Source organism: Aptenodytes patagonicus, chromosome 1 (genome assembly GCF_965638725.1).
Source record: "Aptenodytes patagonicus chromosome 1, bAptPat1.pri.cur, whole genome shotgun sequence".
Lineage (NCBI taxonomy): Eukaryota > Metazoa > Chordata > Aves > Sphenisciformes > Spheniscidae > Aptenodytes > Aptenodytes patagonicus.
In genome coordinates this window covers 194,644,454-194,667,684 of record NC_134949.1, presented here as the reverse complement: position 1 = coordinate 194,667,684, position 23,231 = coordinate 194,644,454, and the positions used below count along the sequence as shown (strand labels likewise).

The 23,231-nt window shown below is 41.9% G+C and overlaps 1 protein-coding gene across 2 annotated transcripts; it reads right to left on the bottom strand.

Annotated features, from left to right (window-relative positions):
* Positions 1 to 1,550: 1,550 nt before the first annotated feature.
* GPALPP1 (GPALPP motifs containing 1) lies at positions 1,551 to 23,207 on the bottom strand. Of its 2 annotated transcripts, XM_076363539.1 has the most exons (8): positions 23,079 to 23,207; positions 17,461 to 17,605; positions 16,351 to 16,449; positions 12,223 to 12,331; positions 8,480 to 8,614; positions 8,091 to 8,255; positions 7,571 to 7,669; positions 1,551 to 5,394 (listed from the first exon to the last, which is right to left on the bottom strand). In XM_076363539.1, the coding sequence occupies exons 1-8, from the start codon at positions 23,161 to 23,163 to the stop codon at positions 5,176 to 5,178; spliced, it is 1,056 nt and encodes a 351-aa protein (XP_076219654.1). In that variant the 5' UTR covers positions 23,164 to 23,207; the 3' UTR covers positions 1,551 to 5,175. The 2 variants fall into 2 exon arrangements, with proteins under 2 accessions (XP_076219654.1, XP_076219660.1); XM_076363545.1 differs by lacking the exons at positions 16,351 to 16,449; positions 17,461 to 17,605; positions 23,079 to 23,207 and adding an exon at positions 16,151 to 16,304.
* Positions 23,208 to 23,231: the final 24 nt, after the last annotated feature.

Genomic DNA, 23,231 nt, shown 5'->3' with positions numbered 1-23,231 from the left:
AAGAGGTTCACTGAGGGAGGGGCATAGCTAACACAGAGATGGCTCCTGCTGAGTGATGGGAGTGCTGCTTAGGCTAAGGAAGGCGGACATGTACCCATGGGGCTCTCCTGCTCTGGGATTCCTTGTGTTTGAACCAAAGTCTGGCTTGAGGGACTTAACCAGGGCAGCTGCTGAGTTCAGGGTGGTGTCACAGCTCTGCTATCAAGCTCCAGCAGGCAAAGGGTCTTCTCTTCCATGAGCCGAGGCCGATGTAATAACTCAACACTTGTCCTCTCCCCATCGTGGCTGGGCTCAGGCAAATTCCTTCCTGACCCTAAGCTGGTGATGGGTGGCAACCCCGCACAGGCCAGCAAGATCTAAGGACAGATCCTAGGAAACATAAAGGAGTAGCTGCAAAACTCTGCAGTTGGCTGGTTCTTAGAGCCAGGCCACCAGGAGGACCGATGGGGAGAGCTGCAGTGGCTGTTCCAGGGCTCACACAAGTTAAGACGTAGCAAAAAGTATTTGTTGATGTACATCACGTGTTTTGTAGCAGCTCAGGTATTGGCATACGTAGGGAGCAAGGCTCCTCGAGAGAAACAGTCAGGAAAGGACAGAGAGAATTTGCCCCGAGGCCGGGACGTTGTCAAACTCCTGATCAGGTGTACACCTGCAAGCACAAGCGGCTACAACCCTATGAAGCGAAGCAAGCGATGGCAACGTTAAGCAGCCGAGAGCCTGGGCCAGCCACTTCTTTTTTTTTTTCCCTCCCTCTAAAGTCTGCTTATGAGAATTGCTTTTGAATATTTATGTTTGGATTGCTTATTTGGAAGAAGTCACAGCTGCAGCTGCTCCTACTGAAGTGACAAACAGTCTGTGCTGCTGTCTCCTAGAGACCTTAAGTTCCCACTCTAAAAGAAAGACTTTTTTTTTTTTTTTTTTGAATAAGGCTTGATTTGCCACGCTGATTCAAAATGGGTGTAATTTCAAAGAGCAATGGGATTTATTACTGGTGTAAAGACCAGTGTAAGAAAACAGATGATCGGAACCTCAAGGAACCAAGACGGGATGATGGAGAAAGGGCTTTTGCCTGTTGCAGTGACAGCCGCTGTGGGAGGACCCAGCAGTGGCTGCTGTGAAAAGATCAGCTCCGCACAGGTAATACCTCAGTCTTCACATCACGACTGAAAAGAACAGAAATGCCACATTGGGGTGAGTTATTGTTGAGGGTCACCACTTCCCATTCGGCTGCCAGAGCTGGAAGCATCAGGAAGATGCATTTCACAGGCACGCAACAACTGAGGCCCGCACTGGCGTTCCTCACTGACTCCGGGTAACAAGACAACATCTTCGTTAGTGAGCACATGAGAAAAATCTAAAGCTGTTGGCTGAAAGACACCGCATAACTTTCTTTTTCCCCCCCCCAGCATATAAAACACTGCACACAATTCATAAGGACAGAAAATCACATGCATGTATTTCATTTGTGAATCAGGTAATCACGCAATTAGAAACTATATGCACTGTATGCGGGAGGGGCGGCTGAAGTTAAGGATGCACGTACAGGAAGCTTTCACCGATTCTGATTTTTAATGCTATATTATTCTTAAATCAACATACAATTTATAATTGGCTGGACAGAAATAACAAAGTTTACATTTCAGAAACAAAACAAGTCCCCAGGCACGAGTAGTCCTGGACTCCTGGAGCCCTCTGGAGCATTTTGAAACTTCTTTTATGTGGAAAAAACCCTTTCCTACTGGACAGAAACATATCACTGTTTCATCTCAATGTTTCTTTCGAGAAGAAAGCTATTTCCACAATGCCACTTTTGTGCTATCAACATGACACCATCAAAGCCCTAAATGAAATGCATTTCTATTGCTGTTTACTATTTGGGAAATGCACTTCATCCAGAAAAGCCAGCATGCACAGTGCATCCACTGACTGCAACAGCAGAAGCAAAAAATAACTCTCCATAAATAGGTGGTTAAATCAGAAGAGCAGAGATTTTCCTCAGGTGACAGTATTGCTGTACCATATTCTAACAAAATTTTCCAGATCAAACATCATGGTAGCTCAATATTTTGTCCTGAAGACACATACAAAGAAATCATAAGTTTTCTTGAAATGTCTTTATTGCTTTTAATTGTTCCTTGGTAACAGCAGGCTCAACAGGCTTTTTTTTAATTACTTTTTTGTTATTAACATATAATATTCCTCAAAAATTCCTCTTAAACATCTAATTTATCATATGCCTACCACAAAAGCCTTCTTTTTATTGACTTCACTATGAATTCCACACCTATTTGACATTTCAGAAGGAGGGGACCCTACCCTTGAGCAGGAATTTTTAACATCAGTATTAATAAAGGATGTCTATGCCAGCACAAAACAAGGGCAAGTGCTGTAAAACCTGGGCTGATAGGCTTTTCACATCCAGGAAAACCTCCCTGACTTTTTTGTAAAAAAACAAACAAACAAAAAAAAAAAACCAACAGAGTTTCCTGATGTGCCTGGAGTCAATACGCTGCGACGCAGGCTGGCAGCGCAGAATAGCAACAGAATCCATTAAATCTGCGTCGGGAGCCGGTTACCAGAAATGTTACATAGTAATTATGGTGAGGATTTTCTGTGAAATACATTCTGGTTTTTCAAATGAGACTCTGAAAAATCACCCACTAACATTTCTGCAGAAATGCTTTACAGACTGTCCAAATTGTAGAGGACAGCTCATCATTTCCCACAAAGGCTTACAGAGCTTGTAATTTACTGAGTTACTGCTTGTTCTAATGACTGTTCGAGGGAATGGTTTGGCATCGGTAAGAGGAGATTAGTTTGTGTATTAATGCAATTCAAAAGTTCACTCAATTTATACAAAGTAATGAAAAGCTTAATTTGAACTCTCAGCAGTTCCACTTTCCCCCTGTCTCAAGTTCGTAACAGGGATTTCATCGGGTCTTCGAGAGGCTGCTTCAGAGCGGAAAACAAAGATTAAGCAGATGAGAGAAAACACGTTCCCAACGCACATCAAGGCTTCACAGATTAGAACCGCACGTCCCACATACGGAGGTGTAACGTACCACCGCACGACCGCGAAGGGGCTGCCTGCGCTCCCGCTGCAAGAGCTCTCCCCTTCAGCAACAACGCGGAGCCTCCGCTCAAACACGTCCTCGGAGAGGGCGGGAGACCGCGATGGGGCCAGGGAGGGCAGCGAGGAAACAGCAGGGATACAGCCGGATGGCAAGATCCGGCCATCTGATGACCGGTCCTCAGTTTGGAGGAGGAGGGACCAAAGAACAAAAATGAAAACGAAGCACGTAACAACAAAATCTTAATACAAGCAGCCCTCGTCCCTGCTACGGGCCGGTCTGAATGAGCGAGGACTGCACGATGGGCTCATGAGATCAGCTCTTTCAGCATAGGGCAACACCTGATAATAAACTGATTTCTCAAGGCAGTAGGGTTTCCAGAAGTGGGCATGGGGATCGTTTTTTGTCCACCATGAAGATTTAGCTAGTCACGCGATGCTCACCCTGTCATTGCTTTAGTTGCCTAAAAAACCCCCAAACATCCCTAATACTGCCTTTCCAATTAAGAAATCTGCATTTGCTGAATTGCTAGAGAGATGTTATTTAACCCCCAGCTGCAGAGGACCTCCCCAAAAAGGGGAAGGAGACAACTCAGACGGTAGAAACCTAGTGAGGCCTTGCTTGCTGAGGCAAAAAAAGCACGAGGCGCTACGAGAAGTCTGTTTTAGGGGAGGAAAAATAAATGGCCCTTGTTTAAACCCTCCTCTCACCTCGAAACGAAAAGGCTCAGAAACTCAAAACTGATTAAAGAAAAATCAAACACAATACAAAACCAGTCCCTCTTCCTCCTGAAGGTAGCAGATTTTTCAGATGGTAAAATAGTCTATTTAAAAAAAAAAAAAGCAGTATCTAAATATATTGTACGTAAGCATTCATTTGCGACATTGAAAATTCTCCAAGACCTCTCAGCACATGGAGGCTGTGCCTTGGGCTCACGCACACGTGCAATAAAATAAGACCAAGTGTTTAGCCGTTTGTTTCTGGGGCTTGTTGGGTCACTGCTCCGTCAACATGAACCAACCCAGACACCGTCTGTCACGGTAGCCTTTTTTCAAATTACAGTGAACCCCATGGTATTTAATAAGCAAAATGTGTCACACTTCCAAACAAGTTGCCGGCATCTCATATATAAAATTATTTTCATGTATAGATACTTTCCTCCTCAGAAAGGATCCCAAACATTACTCAAGAGAAAAAGGATGAAAGTACAAGTCTAATTTTAAATAAGTAACACAACTCTCCCTTCAGCCGCTCTGCACACACACAGAAGAGCTAAAGAACTCTAAGCATGGATGTAGAATTTCTAAATGTCAGATTTATTTCCTTTTTGATACCAAAGAGCTGTTCTGCTTTGCAAATTAACTGACAAAATAAGCTTTATCTTGGTTTGAATTTCATATTGTATTTGCTTAAAAAAGATGGATTTTCTGATAAGCCCTACAAATTGAAACTCAAATTAGATTTTCTCTTCTTGTACACTACCATTTTATAATTAAATCTGCAAATCTTGAGGTTTTATTACTTCTGCTACCACTAGCTCTTCCTGCTATAGTACAGAAATGATACCACATATATATAAACCTGTATTTATGTACAGACACAGAATCATAGAAATAAAAGCACTGGGTGGACATAAAAGCTGCCATTTGAGTTTATACTCCCCAGCAGGAACTCCAGTCAAGCGATGTCCTGCCCACGAGCCTAAAGGGGATTTTTCCATGGCCTTCAGGTCAGGCTCAGCAAGAATATCTTAAGCATGGCAGGGGAAAGGGGGAAACTGCCAACTCCATTACAAGATCAAATCCAGAGCTCCTTAAAATAATACCTATTTTAATTAATTATTTTTATGCTAACAAAAAAAAAAAAAAATCTATCAATGTTTTAAAGAAGCAAATTTACATTACCTTTTTTTACACCAGGACTTTCCTTTACCAGTTTAGTTTTAGTACAGATGATCCTCCCTAACAGAGTATTTACAGACAAGGAAAAATACTTAAACATCAGGATATTTATTTTGCATACAAATATTTACAGAAAAATACTTAAAAAATTAAGTATTTAAAGTTTAATTGACTTCACTTCAAAAAAGCTTCATGCTTTTATGTTATAAAAACATATTGCCTTTACTGTGCTCAAACTTAGTATTCAGATCCCTGGATTTTCTTATAAGAGCTTTCTTTTGTGCTTCGTCAAATCGATTGACTTTGAGATCCTGGTCTCGGTCAAATGGCCTTCTTTCTTGAGGTTTGTTCTTTTCTTCGGACGCTTTGCTCTTTAGCTTTTTCTGATGTATGTCCATGAGAGATTCTGACCTCTTTGACTCCTGGAAAAACAGGAAGAAGGAAGAGGAAATAAAGTATTACAAAATATCAACAACGTACAGAAAATCCAAATGGAAAGATTGGAATTAGGAAGGCTAAAAATTCCAGAAAAAGACGACAGCTTAGTAACTGGAAAGCAGAATGATAAATTTAGCATACACAGAGCAGAAGGCACGTGTGATCTTGTCTACACTGAATAAAATACTAACAATTCACTGACGTTAAAGATACCCATCATGTTACTGAATCTCCACAGACAGTGGAGATAAATTACAAAAATAATGCAGAAGAAATATAAAAGTTGCCTTGCCATTATTAGCAGAGACAAATGAAGACAACATGTCAAGAGAAATATCTCAAAGTACAGGCCCAGTTTCTTCTACACTTCCCCTAAGCATCTGGTTTTGGTCTCTGCTAGGGGCAGGAACAAGCTGGATACCCTTTCGATCTTACTCTCGTGCACTATTGTGTTTTTTATGTTTTTAATGTGTGCTCTTAAGTTTTCAGTATTTGAATCATCTATTGCAAGCCCACAGGACAAAGTCACAGGTTTGAGCTAGAGCATGTGTTTTGTCAAGTCAAGGACTTCAGTTGCATTTATTAAAGAGCATGATCCAGCCCAAATACAACGTAAAACTTTTGCTGATTTCATACAGGAGCGGGATTCGTTCTCACAAGGCTGTGGCCCCTCCTTGAACTCAGGCAAAGTGTGTTTGTGTATCCCTAAGTAGTCAATTTCTCAGACTCCCAAATGGTTACAAACCAGCCAAAAGATCAGTCCAAACCAATTCTCTCATCAGAAAGCGCAAAAGATGAGCAGCTCTGTTTTCTCATGTCATAAGAAATGATTCTTATGGAAAACAGAAAATGGACAATACTTATTCATGGGGTAACTGTGTCATAGACATTCTCTGGCATCAGCACTGAAAGAATTAACTGTAAGAAATTATTTTAAGAATTAAAGCTCCTTTCTATGAAAGTATCCTTGATAAAGGTCAGTGGAGAAAGAAGTAGGAAAGAATAGAGGAAAAAACTTTAGAAGAAAAAAAAAAAAACCCAACCACCTGAAAACCAGAAAAGAGCTGATTTAAAAAAAAAAACCAAAACAACAAAACAACCCAAGAAACGTTGTTCTTAAACAAGATGCCTTCTTCAGTTTTTTTTGAGAGAACTCCATTAACTTTAGAAACAGTAAAGTCCTATATATGTTTTATTCTGGCAATGGTACAGAGCAAACCCCATAGTTTTATATGAAAATTATTCTACTATATTCATAATGACAGTAGAAACAGACAATACAGAAGACATTTAAGACAGTATGCTAATAGCCCTGGATTTGCAAGCCTCTAAGTCAAGAGGGACATGTGATTTAATGAACTACCAATAAATTATTAAAAGTGCCAGATAAACTTCAATCATGTAATATAAGCCGAAGCTGCAATTCTCAAGTTAATTATACCCTCAGGAGACCAGACTGCCTTCCATAAGACTTCAGGCCATAAATCAGGGAAGAACTGGAACGAACAGCTGTAAGGCAGGCAACAGTCCATATACTCTGGTGGACAGGGTTGGCAGGCAGAAAAGTGAGAGGGAATTTGACATGGAGCTCAGATTTCTAGTAATCAACATCTGTCTGTGAAAATTATCTGCTTCTGCAGAGATTGAGGAAAACTTCATGTAATGATGCTGTTGTAATGAGCAGTTAATGCAATTAATTACATAGTGTAATTAACGCATTGATCTGCTTAGCCCATCAAGCTGCTTCTGGGTTAATGCATATTTTGTCCTAAAAGTTAAACCTTTGCTACTGTTTTATTCTTGGGATGTTGGTAATTCGCTGAAGCAAGCTAATATTTGAATTAAGGTTGTCTACTCCCAGCAACCATGTCCTGATGTGAGGTTGATTTAAGGAAAACACCACCTAAAACTGAGACAATATACACAAACCCCAATTCTGTCACACCGTTTTCAGCAGCAGCTTCAGGACCCAATCCTGCTGCTGTTGAAGTCAATGGCAAATGTTCTAAGGACTTAAACAGCAGCAGGTTTGGGCACTAAAAGGGAAGACTGCAGTGGCATCACCATGGAAACCAGCAGCGCTAGAAATGAGAACCAGAAGAAAAGAATGAAGAATTAAAGGAAATGCAGGAAGAGGAAGTATTTTGCTATTACACTTACATTGTATGAAGTCACCTGCTCAACAAGTCTCTTGTCTCTCCCAGATAACACAATTTCTTCATTATCCTTACTGGTTGACTTTTTTGCCTCTTCTCTTTCCTGATGAGTAGAAGCAAATCACACGCTGTAGTAATTAGAACGGCTGAAGTAAAAAGCAAGGAAATCTATATTTACTTTAATTAAATCTGAAGGGTAGAGGCTACAATAGAGGCCACCAGATATTTTTTGCTCAGCCCGATAAAGGAAGAAACTGGACACACTGTAATTGGAAATTCAATGAGCTGATACAGAGCACCTGACTACTGCAGAAGGGAGAGGGGAAAAAAATGAATATCAATGTTACTTAAAATCATTATTTCCTTGCCTTTACCTTTAAGCCTGACTCAGTAAGTTTTGATAACAAAGAAAAATCTGGAAGAAAAATTTAATTGAACAGCTCAGGGTATCTTTACTTTGTTTTCACAGAATGTCAACAACATATATGCTGCCTGCAGGTGTATACAAATGAATAAATGCTCACCTTGGCTTTTCTCTCTCTGTCAGCTGGAGTATCTGTCCAAATAGATCTATCGCCCGATTTGTCATCGGCTCTTCTCTTGAATGTTCTTGGGCCAAATCCAAAGCTTTTCAATTCAGGTGGAAGCTCTGTCATCCACGATTCCCTGGTAACTTGCTTGGGTTCATCCTTTACAAAAGAAATAGCGGGGTGAGAGTAAAAAAGGCATAATCAAAAATTGCTGTCTGAATCTCTCAGCTTCCAGCAGAAATCATAGATTTTTCTTTGTCTTAACAATTGCAAACACTTAGCATCCCGAGCAGAACTGCAACTGGGTTCCCACAGAAATAGGCAAAGAAAAACACAAATACACTCCAGGAACAAAATATTAGAAATTAAGAAATCCAACTTACGCTGTCTGCTGAAGTAAGTTTTTCCTTCATTCTCTGAGCTCTGCGTTCAAATTCTTTAGTCACATCAGACTCCACTGGTCCTTTTGCAGGCATTGGGCCTATAAGATTGTCTTCTTCCTCACTACTATCTGTTACCTTCCAAAAATAAAACATTTCTCTCAACCACAGTGCTAAAGCCATCGAGAAACACTTTAGCTTCATTGGATTAGAATGATTTTTTCTAGAAGAGCATATAAACCTAATGCAATGCATCTGCCAGTCAGACAACAAAAACCTGGATTAAAACTCCAGATTGGACCTGTTCTAGCACTTTAACATGGATACTTAGTCTCCATGTTTCCAAAAGCACCATCTCTTCTCTGAGGCAAAACCGCTGGTAAACACAGTGGCAATACACGGAGTCCTGCTACCTTACATTGCTCTGCACGCAGCCACGTAGCCTCTGTGGCCACAGGGAAATCTGAAACACACAGACATACATCTTTGATGCTTTGGGCTTTACCATCACTAGCAACATTTGGATGCATCTCTGTAATACGGATCGCAATTTCGCGCTGCAAGGAGAACTGTCTCGAGCTCAGATTCTGTAAGGATGCTAGAAAGATTAACATGCAAGCTAGGGTACAGTGGCATACATGGTACTACACCCCTGGCTGTATAGTACCTGCCAGTCTAATCTCTTGGTTCTGTCACTCACTTCTTCGATCCCTTTTGACATTGCATTCTAAGCAATTATTTGGAGAACGGCTCAAAAAACTAAGTTTGAAAGGGAACAGACATTAATAAGAATCTTTGCGGATGCCAGGGGCTGTAAGGAAAGCTCACAGGTCCCTCCAAGTTAAAACAGCACAGATGTGGATGGAGGCAGAACTAGACAGAAAATGGTGACGCCACAGTGCCCTGGAAGCAAAGCTAAGGTGCCCAATATCTACGAGAGTGAAAAGGTTTAGCTACAGCCTGAATGTGGGTGATAAAGGAAGGGGGGTAGGATGACAACAAGGCTGTATACTCAGGAAGCACAGAGCATTACTTGAGAATATAAGGTGGTGGCAAAGAAGTTTCAAATGAAGGATGAAGAATGTTGGGGGGCAATGGCTCGTTTTTGTCATGCCAAACTTTGGTGGACATCCTAGAAGCAAGATATGACACCATCAGAGAAGACGAGGGCTCAAGAGCGATGAGCAGTGGAAAAACAGTATCAGGAGCCTTCTATGTAAAATAAGGTGGCCGAGGCAGAGGTGACCCAGTGGAGAATACAAGAACGGAGTACAGAACCTCACTGGAAGAGTCACCTAATGGGAGCATGGGGAATGGAGGACGAGTGAAAGGAGGCAGAAAGCAGGAAAGCTATCCTGCTGCACTGAGTTCAAGCCTAATACTTCAGGCTGCTCGTAGCTGGCATCCCACCGCTGTAGAGGGATCTGGGCTAAGGAAGACAGCAGGTGTGAAATAAGCTACTTTACCCCTATGCGTGCCACTTGCTACAGAAACTGGCGTGCTTTAATGACACTGCTCCAAGCTAGCCAAGCCAGTTGGCCCTGTCTGCCTTTAGGAGTCAGCAAAGGTGTGGACAGCGGGGAAGCCAAGCTTCAGGTAGCAAGAGACACAGCTACATATGGCTGTGGACCACAAGGTGCAAGAAGAGGCTTAGCAAATTTAACGGCTGTATGACCAGTTGCATGAAACGGATCTGAAGACTGAGGAGGGTGAGAAATAGCTGGTCATTTATAAACATCACCAATGCAAGGTGGTAACACCAATTTCTCTCGTCATTTTTCTCAAAAACATTTACATAGTCAAGTTTTCACTAATTATCTACCACTGCGATATTGCTTCAACTTTTAGAGAATGGGGTGACTGCATGCTCTCTCTCTATTTTTTTAAAGAAGGAGCTGGTGCAAAAGAGGAATAACCATCTTGAGAAACCAAGGTAGTAAACCACTTCCCCCTCTCTGTGTACAAACAAATAAAAAATGCACAGATATGAGACTTTCATAACAAATTGTATGGTAGTTGAGGATGAAAGACAAATGCCACGCTGACTTTTAATTGAAGAAGCGTGTCTCATTTCTTTTCTCATTAGTCTTAAGTTCAATTCACTCCATTACCACCTGCCTCAAACAAGATGAAATTAAACAAACATTAAAAAATACTGCTTCAAGTTTAAAGGGGAAATCAATATAAAGTGAAGAGTCGGCATGGAATAAGCTGCCTCTAAAGATGTACTAGAATACAAAATAATTAAATAAATTAAAATAAACAAAAATAATTATCATATTCAAAGGTAGAAAAAAAAGAGCATTATTAGGAAGCGAAAAAAAATAAGCTAAGTCCTGTAACAGCTGTAACAAAGCTGATGGTAGAAGATCTATTTAGGAGAAAAGAGACTTTTTTGTTTGTAAAATATATAAGCAGACCAGTTTTGACATCCCTGCCTCAAGAGATTTGTCATTATGATAAATTCCTTAATCGTTATTTGGAGTTCTAAGACGATGAGTATCTTGAAATGTCAGACAATCATTCTTCATGAAGGATTATGACAACACTCGCTGTAAGAGGCTGGAGAATGATATATTTTGCAACTACTAATCAAAAAAGTGAAGTTCCAGAGCAGCCTTTGCCTCATTCCTTCCTAGCGTGTCTAGCACGTCCCATAGTGTCTGGGAGTTAAACTTAAAAATGTAAGTATTTTAGAAATAAACAGAATAACTGTTAATTCTCACAAGGAATTAGTATTTAGTTTATCATAGCATGAGAGAGATTCAATTGCCTAAACACTGGTATCCAGCACCATTCTTGATGTCTTAGGGTATCCTGCCTGGCTTAAGAGGTGCTGCTCAAGAAGGATGCAAGCTTCTCCAAGGTGCTACTCCCTATCTGCCAGCCCGCTGCAGTCGATTCAGATCCCTCAGAATGGTACTAGAGGCCCATGTTTAGGGAGCTCAATCTTCCCCATACTTCTAGCCGTATTTTATCACACATCTTATTCCTGAATGTTCTTTAGTAGTACATGCATTATTTTGCAGCTAGGGATTAGACTATAGGTAGGACTTCTACCTAGTTATTACCTAACCTGACGAGAACAGTCAAAAAACACGAACCAGAAAATTGTGTCAGTGTCACTGTCCTGCTCCGCCTTACTCCCAGTTACAAGTATCATCTTGCTATCGATAAGAACAATTAGTGACACTGTGGCGTCATTCTTGATTGCATTCTTTTGGATAAACTTATTTAACACATCCACTAACAAACGTTTTTAAGGAGGTGAAGGTATGTGAAATATTCCATCATTTTGCTCCCCCATCAGCAAAGGAGTAAAAGCTTGAATTACAGGTAAATATTTTCATTCTAATGGATTGCATTATTTCTTTAATATCCTTAAAAATTTGAACTTCGCCAAGATGCTCACTTGCACTTGTGAAGGACGTCACACCAAAAGAAAGAATGGAAAAACATTAGGAAGAATTACCGTGACTGCAGTTTAGGATGCCTAGATCTCTTGTGTTCAGTGCGTGCATCATCCGCCTAACAGCAAAATCACAACAAACCAGGCCAGCCTTTTCCTTTTTTAAGGCTTATTTATGCTTCAGTATTTGACTCAGGCAAAAATATGCCAGACACATTCTGGTCTAAAATTAAACTGTCATGCTGAAAAGTATGTCTAGTAGACTTTTTCAGGCTCCGACTTGCTTAAGCATTTCGGATAGCTTGTACTAAAACAAAAGGCTTCTGTTTTCACAAACCTGGGTACGGAATTCTGATGAAACAGATGGTCCTATGGAACATCTGCTGTTCATGGTGTCCTGCGAAGGTTTCCTAAAGCCAGGCGGTAACGCAGGACCTATAATGGGCCTTGAGGGGGGGAAAAAAAAAAAAAAAACAAACCAAACTTGGTTTTCAGTTGGGGGGGGGGGGAAGGAAGTAACATAACCAACATGGACAGTACATTAAATGACAGCCTTCCACAGTCTGCTGCAGGAAAAAAATGTAACAGATTAATATAAATATAAAAATAAAAATAAAATGTTGATGAGAAGTGTTTCTCCTTCCTCCCCATGCCAAGTGTGCCCCCTATGCACACACCATAGAAATAACTGAATAAGAAGAATTTCTCCGTTTTCCAGGAGGACCTCTGCAGATAGCTGGGATGCAAGAAAACTGGGAAAGTTGCAGGATGTAGTCAAGGAAATCCACTTTTTTCTTGCCTAGCTTCCTTCACCAGATTCAAGAGCAATGAAAGGTGGGAGGTCAAATATATGCTACTCTTTCTCTAGCAACAAAGCCAATTTTGTTCATTCTTGCCTTGCACCACAGTTTCACTGTCCTTCAATAAACAGAATCAGTGAACTGCTCTAATTTTAAGTTTATTTTCCCTTGGAGTGGGGACAAGAGAAGAAAAGTTTTGTGATCCCAGGTAACTTCGCTGATTTGTTTTCGCACAGCAGCTCTGCAAGCAGTGTAATTCAATTGTCTCCAGGAACACAGAAAGGTGAGAATCTCTCTTGAATGGTGAAAACAGTTCAAAGCATACTACAAACTGTGCTTGCAGTACTGAAAGGACTTTTGTATACGAGTTCCTCTTAATAATCCACCATCATATTCTTTAAAGCCAATTAAAAACCCAAACAATTATCCCCTGAAGAAATATCCAAGTGACAGTACCCTCACAATGTATCAGCAGAGACTTTGTTTATTATCATCTTCAGTTTCTGAGCTTTAGAGCGATCAAACGTAACACAACATGAATTGAATTATGGTAATTATGGTCTTCTGCTAAATCCCACGTAATCTAATTGGTAAAGCCCTGCTGTAGTGATATTACTGTCAGGATTTGAAGAGGGGAAATAAAAAGAAGAAAGTCCTGCCAGAAAGCCAACCACAGATAGACAGACACAAGCAATAAATGCGAGCTCAGGCCAGGACAAGAGCACTGGTGAGGTTTCAAACCCAGGCAAGAGGTCTGGGTTAAATTTGAAGTTCCACCCCCACCTGGCTGCTGCAAAAAAGAAGCAGCTTGTATTTTCTTCTGTTCCTTTCTGACTGCTTTCTTGTTAAGACCATATTTTAAATTCCCAATATAATTTAAAGAGATTTAATTGAAACCTATACAGATACAGCCAAAATAATCTTTTATTTTAGTATACAGGTACCTTTATTTTGCATGGTGAGACAGTTAAACCAAACTGTAAAAAAAAAGCTTTCTACTAAAATATATAAGAACATCTATGCTGTGGCTGTATCTGTGCAACTTACGAAAAAGAGCAGATCTCAAATACTCTGCCTTGCTTCTGTCACAGCTCAAAGGCTCTTTCAGGGAATAGAAAAATGGTTCCCATATTCATCCCTCCCACGCTTTCCATTTCTATGCTTCCTTCCCCCCCGCCCCGCCCCGCCCCATGAATTACCCCCATTGCTCAGGTCTTTCCTCAGCAGCACACAGCCGACCTGATTCTTAACAGTTTCCTGGATGTCCAAAGGCTCTCTAAACAGGTGAAATGAATCTAAGTAAAACTCTGTTAAACACATTTTGCTGCTGTTGGCAACTTCGGAACCTATCTATATACGTTCAAAAAAACACCTCAAACTTATAATGAATTAAGCTGTCATTGAAGGAATATTGGATTTCATATATGGCAAAGAGCACTTTCCTGTTGTTGGACTTGGAGTCCTTGCTAATGCATGTTTCAGGATGGGCATTTCAGCATTCCTCTGATGCATAACATAAAATTGTTTAAGATAACCTTTGCTCTTTATCTTGATGTGTGAATACTTCGGGAATACTATGGGTGCTGCACTTCTGTCTAACATTGATAAACAGCAACATCCTTTCCAAAGTTGAAGGAAATCTGTTCGTATATATATTTCATGCTGGAATGATTCAAACAATTTTTAACAAGCTGCAAACTGCCGCATGAGCTGCTCCTAATCATGAATATGTTGCTTTGACAAGTCTGGAAAAGATGTAACAGAACAAAAGCTTTTCTAAAAGAACGAGTGTGTCACACGGAGCTAATAAACAGTATGTCCATACATTGAAACAAACAGCCTGCATTTGTTTCAATTATTCATGGCTAGATCGCCAACTGGCAATCTGCTCAACGCTAGGGGCAATGCAGCGGGGAGACAGTTAACAGCATTGTGTCTACACCCCGCGCAGCTTACGCGCCTCAGTGTGTCAGCACAACTAGACTGCCAGGTGTATGGGGGTGGAAGATAGACAAGGCTCTTCCCGCACATCACACCTTTCCCACCTATTCAGGGAATCAGGCTGGGTGCAAAACAGCTCTGCTCAATCTGCTTTCTCAGTGTGCGCTAGGAGCAGTTGTATGGCGAGCTAGGATAAAAAAAACCCAAAAAACTGCCAAGTGCCTTTTACTGCTTTAATCCCTCATACTCAGAGACACAAAGCAGACTCTCACCCTCTGAATGTAAATGCAAGTTATCCAGCATTTTGGAAATAAACTACTAAGCAGAAATAAAAGTTGGGTGAACATACAAAAGACTAAGACTATATGATGGGTGACCACCTGTGTTACTGCTCATCTCTCTAACCTTGAAACTACAAGTTGCCTCTTTTCTTCCTCTTTTTCTTTGCACACTTTGACGTAACATTTTGCCACAGGATTATTCATGTAAAAAAATCAAGAAAGCAAGAAGGCTACCTCTGCTGATATTAAAAGCTACAAGCATTTATTTGTTTTATTAGAGATCACATTATTTTTAGTGACTTCCTAAATTTTATAATGAAAATATTGTGCATATGAAACGCAAGAAAAAATATTAGGTACTCTTGGGACCATCAAAGCACCAAATGAACCCACTGAGCATGATACCCACAATTACAGGAGTTTGTTGATTACAACAAAGTGTAACCAAACAGATACAAAGAGGATACTTCCAAATAACCTTAGTTACATAAATTCTTGTCTTCCTAACTGCTGCCAAGCAGCATAAAAATTTATCCAAACCAAAAAAAATTTCAACTTTGAAATTTCCTTCGAGATGGTATACTACATACACAGCTCGACAACAAATTGAGTCACTTTCCTAGAACTGAAAACTCACACCTGACAGGTAGGTATTGATTTACTTTATTTACCAGCTCCCTATTGCTCTAAGGAAGATAATAGTGATCAAGGGACTCTCTTGTGCCTTTCATCAATAAGCGGCCCCTTGGAAGTACCAATTTCACTATGGATTATCATTTCAAATTATAGAAGGAAGCACACAGATTGATGTAAAGACTAGAAGGCCATGAGACATGGTTAAGTTCTGCATAGAAAATCCATAAGTAGGTTTTTTTGGGGAAGTATTTTATAGTTGCGTGCAATCAAATGGAAAGCTTCCTGATAGAGGCTATAAATAATGCTTATTTGCTTAGACCTGACAGCTTGCTTTCTAGAAACCTACACTGTTCTACCTGGAGACACATAAACAATAATCCTTGGTGCATTAGCAAATGACAATTCCAATAATCTGCATTGTATTGCACCACACAAAAGCTAACTGCCCTCCTCCCTCACAGCCCAGAATGAACTACAGAACTATGGGTCCTTGTACCTGTAATTTGTTTTTTTCTGCACTGATCTGAGACCTATCATAAGAAAGAGAAGAAATATGACATTCAAAATATAACTCAGACAATTCACATTCATTCTTTTTCTCTCCAACCTTACAACCAGGACTAGGAAGGCCGTGTGTTCTGTTTCAAGGGAATGCTGTTCCTGTTCTCAGAATGTGGAGAAAGCAATTCGAATCATCTGAATCTGAAGTGCACAATTGAAGTGTTCTGTAGTAGTGCCACAAAATAAAACACAATTATTTTAGATAAATTAAGGAAAAGAGTCTAAATATAATTCCATTTTAATTACCTCTCTGGAGAATCATCCTGTTTTTTAAATCCAGGAGGAAGAGCAGGCCCAAAAAAGCCATCATCATCATCATCTTCTTCCTGAATTCTTTTCAGCTTTCTGCAAATACAAAGAATTCACTTAATAATTACCTTGACATGCATAGCAATTATCTACATTTTAAAAAGGAAAAAACCACATAAAATTATTTCAGACAGTCTTATGTACTAAATATCCTGCTGTTACCAAGGAAACAGTGCAAAAGGATCCAAAATCATTTGAAGCAATTAAAAAATTGGGAGCATAAGCTTCACTCCAAAAATGCTCTGACATTTAAAAAAACATTAAGAATGCTTTTGCTGTAGAAAGAGTAGTATAATGTTGAAATACCATTTTCTAGTCACAAAGTAATTTTAAATTCAGCACACTTCTTTCTCCATTTTTATACCCTGTCTGCATTTTGACTAGTATTTTTCCCAGTTCCATGCTAATGAACTGAAAAAACGTTGAATAAGACAACAAGAAAAAAGGGAGTAATAATTACTCTAACACTCATTAAGATGGTGTAATGCCCTTCAAGTCCCTTATACAAGGCCTAGCACAAACACATACAAGTTCTTAACACAGCAATTGTGTGTAAACAACCCCACCAAATGAGAGTGTGTGCAAACTCCTGTTATTTGCTAAACAATTCAGGTTTTTTTTCATTAGAGTTGACTTAACTGAATGCATAAATTTATGCCCGTAAATAGTTCTCATGACCTCTCAATGAGAGGTAGTATACCAGAAACAGGGCAAAACTCAAGTACCAAATACTTACATACATGGTAAGCAGTGTCTGTCCTTAGTATAAACAAGCAAAACATTAAGGATTTTATTACTTTACATTTACATTACATGTAAATGCAGAGATCTGATTGCCCTAAATAACTTAATTCCACCATAGGGTGTCAAACAGGTCAGCTGAACATTCTTGACCACAAAGAACATGCGGAACATGTCATCAAGTTTTACACAGGTACAGGGTTTACCTTTTTATTTATATAATACTGTCCCTCTCTCATAATTTATGCAGACACATTTCATTTGCAATACAACGTTAATACACAAATAACCTAAGAACATACTCACTTGGGTGCTGGATCTCCTTCTGTCTCCTCTTCGGAATCTCTGTTTGCATCTCTGGGTAGAGGAAGAGATTCCAAGTCGTCATCGCTGTCAGGAGTTTCTGAGCTGCAGCTGCTTTTATAGCCTGGAGGCAGTGCTGGTCCTGCAACTGAACATCCAGAGTTATTTGGGATACTTATTAAACATTTCAAATGAGTACGATCTACCTTGGTATTCCCAAAACACATATCTACCTGGAATTAAGTTTATTCAGACATTGCTCTGTCTAGCATTTAGAGACGATATCTAAGCAAACTTCTAGAAGTTACTTTTTTCAGCACCATATTTCAATGAACAACCTCCCCCAAATTAAATTAGTACATTATTAATCCATTACTACATGAGTGTCTTCCGGAACAGGACTAGAAAGCCCTGTTTTATCAAACAACTGATTTGCAATGCATATGGTATAAACTGGTATATTCAAAAGAAACTACCACCTTAATAAAGCATTTGAAGCTTACTATTGAAGAATCACATCATTTGTACATACACAGAATGGGAGACCATAGATCAGTGGAATTTAATTGCCAGCCTGCTTTAGGAATGGTTTAATGATTAAGGTTACTCCCAGTTCAGCTAAGCGTGAACAGCAGGCACAGACTTAAGTACTCTGATGAAAAAGGGATGATTTAGGCATTTAGACTTCAAAGAATCATTGCTGTCAGAAGGCCGGGGCAGTGGATGGAGCTCTCGTGCTCCAGTCAACCCTTCACCCTCCGGAGTAATGAGGAGGGGGGGGATATCCCAGCAAAGGAAAAATTCAGGCGCTAACACTGCTAACAGGCCTGAGCTGTTTCTGGCACTGTCCCCACCAGCAGGCACAGTTCTTTATAGACTTATTTGGATATAGTACCATGTACACTGGGTCCAGAAGTAGCTTAGCCACTGATCCTAATAGCAAATGCCCCCCAAACGAGACACTTAACACAGGTACCCTCACAGGCTCAATCAACACAGAGCCAGCTGGAGTAAGCAAAGACCAGCAACGGTCCCAAGACAAGAGGCCTTGCCAGATCCAGGGCAGCGCATGCAGGGCCAGCACCAGTTTACACACACACAGCACGAACAGCCATCCAATATAATGCTGATTTGATCCTACTGATGATTTAGCATCCTGAAACACAGACAGCAGCGCTCCTTTTAATATTTCAAGCATTGAGTCCATGACTGACAAGACAGAAAGATGTTTTGGTGGGGAACAGACATTGTTAGCTTTATGAATAGTCAAGGGTTAGATGAAAAGATGAGGTGCAATAAAACCACATAAATGAAGGGTACCAGGAAATTACATCTCCAGTTAAAGAACTACGACTTTTTGATGGTGCGAATTAAAACCTGATACAGATTACGGTTCCATTGTTAGCTGACAAAGGCTAGGCAGAAATTGAGTCCTTCAAGAGAGCTTCATAAAGCTTTTACTTGTCTTTAGCACAAGACACAGAACAAGGACAGTCTACTAGTGTCCTGGTTTCGGCTGGGATAGAGTTAATTTCCTTCCTAGTAGCTGGTACAGTGCTGTGGTTTGGATTTAGGATGAGAACAATGTTGATAACACACCAATGTTTTAGTTGTTGCTAAGTAGTGCTTACACTAAATCAAGGACTTTTCAGCTTCCCATGCTCTACCGACTGAGAAGGCTGGAGGTGCACAAGCTGGGAGGGGGCCCAGACAGGACAGCTGACCCAAACTGGCCAAAGGGACATTCCATACCATGTGACGTCATGCTCAGTACATAAACTGGGGAAAGCTGGCCGGGGGGGCCGCTGCTCGGGGACTGGCTGGGCATCGGTCGGCGGGTGGTGAGCAATTGTACTGTGCATCACTTGCTTTGTATATTCTTATTATTATTATCATTATTTTATTTCTTACCTCAACCCATGAGTTTTCTCACTTTTACTCTTCCGATTCTCTCCCCCATCCCACTGGGGAGGGGGGAGAGTGAGCGAGCGGCTGTGTGGTGCTCAGTTGCCGACTGAGGTTAAACCACGACAACTAGACAAAAACCTGCACAACAGTTTTCTCCGGCCACCTGGTGCCCTGATATCATGAAAGCAGAGCTTCGTTTGCTCTGAATGCAGACAGGTAAGAGAAAGGACTTGGAGCGCAAGGAGCAAACTGAGAGGCAGTTTGTTGAGTCTGATGCTGCAGAGGAAGAGAGAAATTGGGAGCAGCTTTGTCAGCTGGAAAGAACTAGTAAAACCAAAACTACTTAAGGAAGGAGACTGGTCCCACTGACATGTTGTCCAACATCAGGGCTAACATACATGCTTTCTATCCCAATTCCTCTCCGTTATGCTGGCACAACTGTTTGTGTGGGCTATGCAATAAACCGGATCAGGGAAGTGAAGAGGCATAAAAATAACACTGCAAAACCCAGCACTCCCCTGAAAGAGTGTTTGTTCGTGGAACTGCAGCCTGAACAGGACAACCAGAAACAAAATAGAGACAGAGACCAGTTCATGATGGGGAAACGGCATTTAAAGCCTGTCCAAAAGTCATTGGACACAGTGAAAGAAGTGGAGTAGAAAGAGACTTGGGAGAATGGGGATTAAAAATTTGTATGTTCATGGTGCTGACTGAGACTAATAATCAGCACAGGTGAGGATACAGCTATGGATTGGGGTGGGGAGCCACAGGAAAGAGTAAAGAGGAAGGAATGGGAATTGCTAAGCATAGATTCTGGGAGCAAAGAAAGGAAAGGGTAAGGAGGGAGGCCGAGATCTAATGAGAAGTCTGTGAATAAAATTCCCTGAAAGCCATGGAAAAGTGGAAAGATATAAATCAAAGGCGGAATGGAGGAGAGCTCAGAGTGTCAGGAAGCTAAAACCAACGAGGTGAGGAAGAGAAATGGATGTAGCAATGGTAGAGCAACAGGAAAGCGAGGAAGTAACCAGAACTCAGAACAACTCAGAGCAGGACAGTGGGATAAGAAAGCGTGAGAAGAAAATTTTGGGGATGGAGAGAAACAGAGCCAAGGATACATCTCAAGTCAGACTGAAGTGAATGTTTCACAGCTGCTAGAAGTGGCCATCCTACTATTGTTGCTCTGACTTGCCCTCTCTGGGCAGGTCACCTGAGCTGGCTCTGGTGACTATCCGCTGAAAATTAAGTCAATTTAATTCAGAAACCAAATGAAAAACTACCTTTTGTTTTGGTTTGGTTTTACTGGGTTAATTTCTGCTGTATTTGGTGATTCTAAGCAATCTACCATGCCATCAGATAGGCACTGGGAACCTCTCAAGGACAGACAGGAGTAGGACCTTTCACCTTCAACAACAGTGATAGATCAACTCAAAACATATCACATCAACGCATCTGGACGTTAACAAATGTGGCCTCTACACTGAAATAGACAAAACCCCCTTCTGCGCCTCCGGTTATTTTTAGCCATTCCCTAGCGTTTCTCTCCTGCTGGTACAAGGACAGTGCAGAGGCAGGGACGAACGGGCCAAAGGAAGTATGACTCTTCCAGCAGGAGCGCATCTAGGCCAGCTTCAAAGAATCATCATGAGACAAAGAATCGGGAGATGAGTGTGTCCCATGGGTTCGACAGTGACAAGCTGAAGAAGGAAAGGTAAAGGATTTACCAGGGATGAGCTTTTGTGTCTGTCTAACTACCGTTTGCTCCCATCCTGGTCCTGATTAAAGGTCGCGGGGTTTGAGTAGCATCAGTTCTCAGACACCAGTGGACACTGGTATCTCCTGGTAAAGTCCATTTCGGCTCCCCCTGTGCTGACCTACAGGCAGAGCAGCAACCGGCACTTTACCTCAGTTACTCCCTTATCTTCCGAAGCAGGGATGCACAAGGAAATAAACAACCAAGCTTTTAACTCTGCTCATGTTTCACAATGTGAAACACCACATGTTAACATCAGTGTGATTACACAAGCTACAATTACATCTTCAGTTTTTCTTCATTTAAAAAAAAAAAAGGCAAGAATTTGCATGCTAAAAGTTACAACTATTAACAGAGCTGTTGTTATGTCAGGGGTTGAAACTAGATGATCTTTAAACGTCCCTTTCAACCCAAACCATTCTGTGATTCTATGTTATCCATATAAAGATGGAAGAAATGCAAATTTAAGAATGAATCAACAGACATTTATTTTGTTCACCACATCTAGCGTGGCAATGTCATATCACAGACATAAGACAAATGCTTATCTGGCAGCCAGGAGGGCAAACCGCATCCTGGGGTGCATCAAACACAGCATAACCAGCCGGTCAAGAGAGGGGACTATCCCGCTATATTCAGCTGGATAACCTAGAGTAGATACTGCCAAAACACTTGGTATCACGAAACCACAGCCTAATGATGTTTAACTTATTTTGTTCAGTAGATTCATACACAATATAGATACTTGCAACAAGTATGTTGATAGAAAGAAAATGAACAAGCCATCAATGCAAATACGAATAGGAAAGGCTGCACCAGCTCAAACAAGCGGGTAGTCAGGACTTAAGTACAAGGCCAAGCTACGGACCTGGAGCTTGGTGTTGCTATGGTGTCATCAGCTAAGGCAGCAGCTTTGCTCCCTCTTCCTATTGCTCCCTCTTCTGGATTAAAAAAAATGAGAAGAGCAGACGAGCACAGCAAACCTTTCCCATCGGAACAGCTTTGTTTGGAATAACTGAATGACCATTGAAACACCGGCAGAAATTGAATATATGTACTAGTGATCTGAACCCGGACTAAGGACAGACAGCATTAACACTCAAACTGCCACTTCCAGAGGTATTGATACAGAACATGCAAGGGTTTAAGCGGGGGAAACTAAGCTCCACGGCAGAAGAGCCAGCCTGGCAGTCAGCTGGTCCCAAAGAGATCCCACTTCTGAGGTGGCCGCTCTCAACATCAGAGACCCTGGCAGGTGAGGCACCACAGGTGCCTGCAGTCAGCTCTGCATCCCGAGGACCGCTGACTGAAAAACGATAGTTTCATGAAGTGTTTTGGTCTGACAAAGGAAAGCATGCTGCAAAGACCTAAACACCGCCTTTTTTTTTCTGCCCGCTCACTTCACACTCGGAGCTACTAAAGAACACAAGCCTAAGAGCACATCTGGGACTTGAGCAGGAAAATAATAAATCAACGCAGTGGTTTTTTTAAAAACAAGTTTTAGACCGTTTCACATCTGTAGTAGCCCAACACATGACATTTTTTTCTGAAAAAGTCACTACAAAAGCCACCCGTGACGTTTAGCTTCGCCGAGGCGCCGCAGCGGTGCAGCCCGAGCCGTGAAACGCTCGCTGCAGAGCCGCGTTACTCCGGCCGAAGGGGCGGCCGCGCTCCTCTGCCGCACGCCCGTTTCGGCACCCGAACACAGCGGGGCCCCCGAGGGGCCGCCCTCCCCCCCCGCTGCCTGACGCGCCGCTGAGGCGCGGTGAAACAGGGGGGACACCCCCCACCCCCCCGGGGGCCTGCCACGCGCGCTCGCGTCGTCCGCGGTGGAACGGGGAGCCGCCGCCGCCGCGCCCTCGCCCGGCTGCCCGGCACGGAACGGGGGAGGCCGCCCGAGGCGGGCCGGGGGCGGGCGGCCCGGATCCGCTGCCTGGGGGCGTGGCGCACCCTCGCGCCTTACCCTGGCTGAAGTCCTCATCCGGGTCCGCCTCGGCGCAGCGCGGGAAGCCGGGGGGCAGCGCGGGGCCGATGAGCTCGCGGGCCATGGCGGGGGGGGCGGGGGACGGAGACGACTGGCGGAGCGCGCATGCGCACCAGGGCCTCGCGCTCGGCT

Coding starts and splice junctions, on each gene's coding strand:
- GPALPP1 (XM_076363539.1), bottom strand. CDS start 23,163: ATGGCCCGCGAGCTCATCGGCCCCGCGCTGCCCCCCGGCTTCCCGCGC. Junction 16,450..17,460: donor GAAGGAGATCCAGCACCCAA/GTGAGTATGTTC, acceptor TTGTATTTGCAG/AAAGCTGAAAAGAATTCAGG. Junction 5,395..7,570: donor AGCAGGTGACTTCATACAAT/GTAAGTGTAATA, acceptor CTGTTTTTCCAG/GAGTCAAAGAGGTCAGAATC.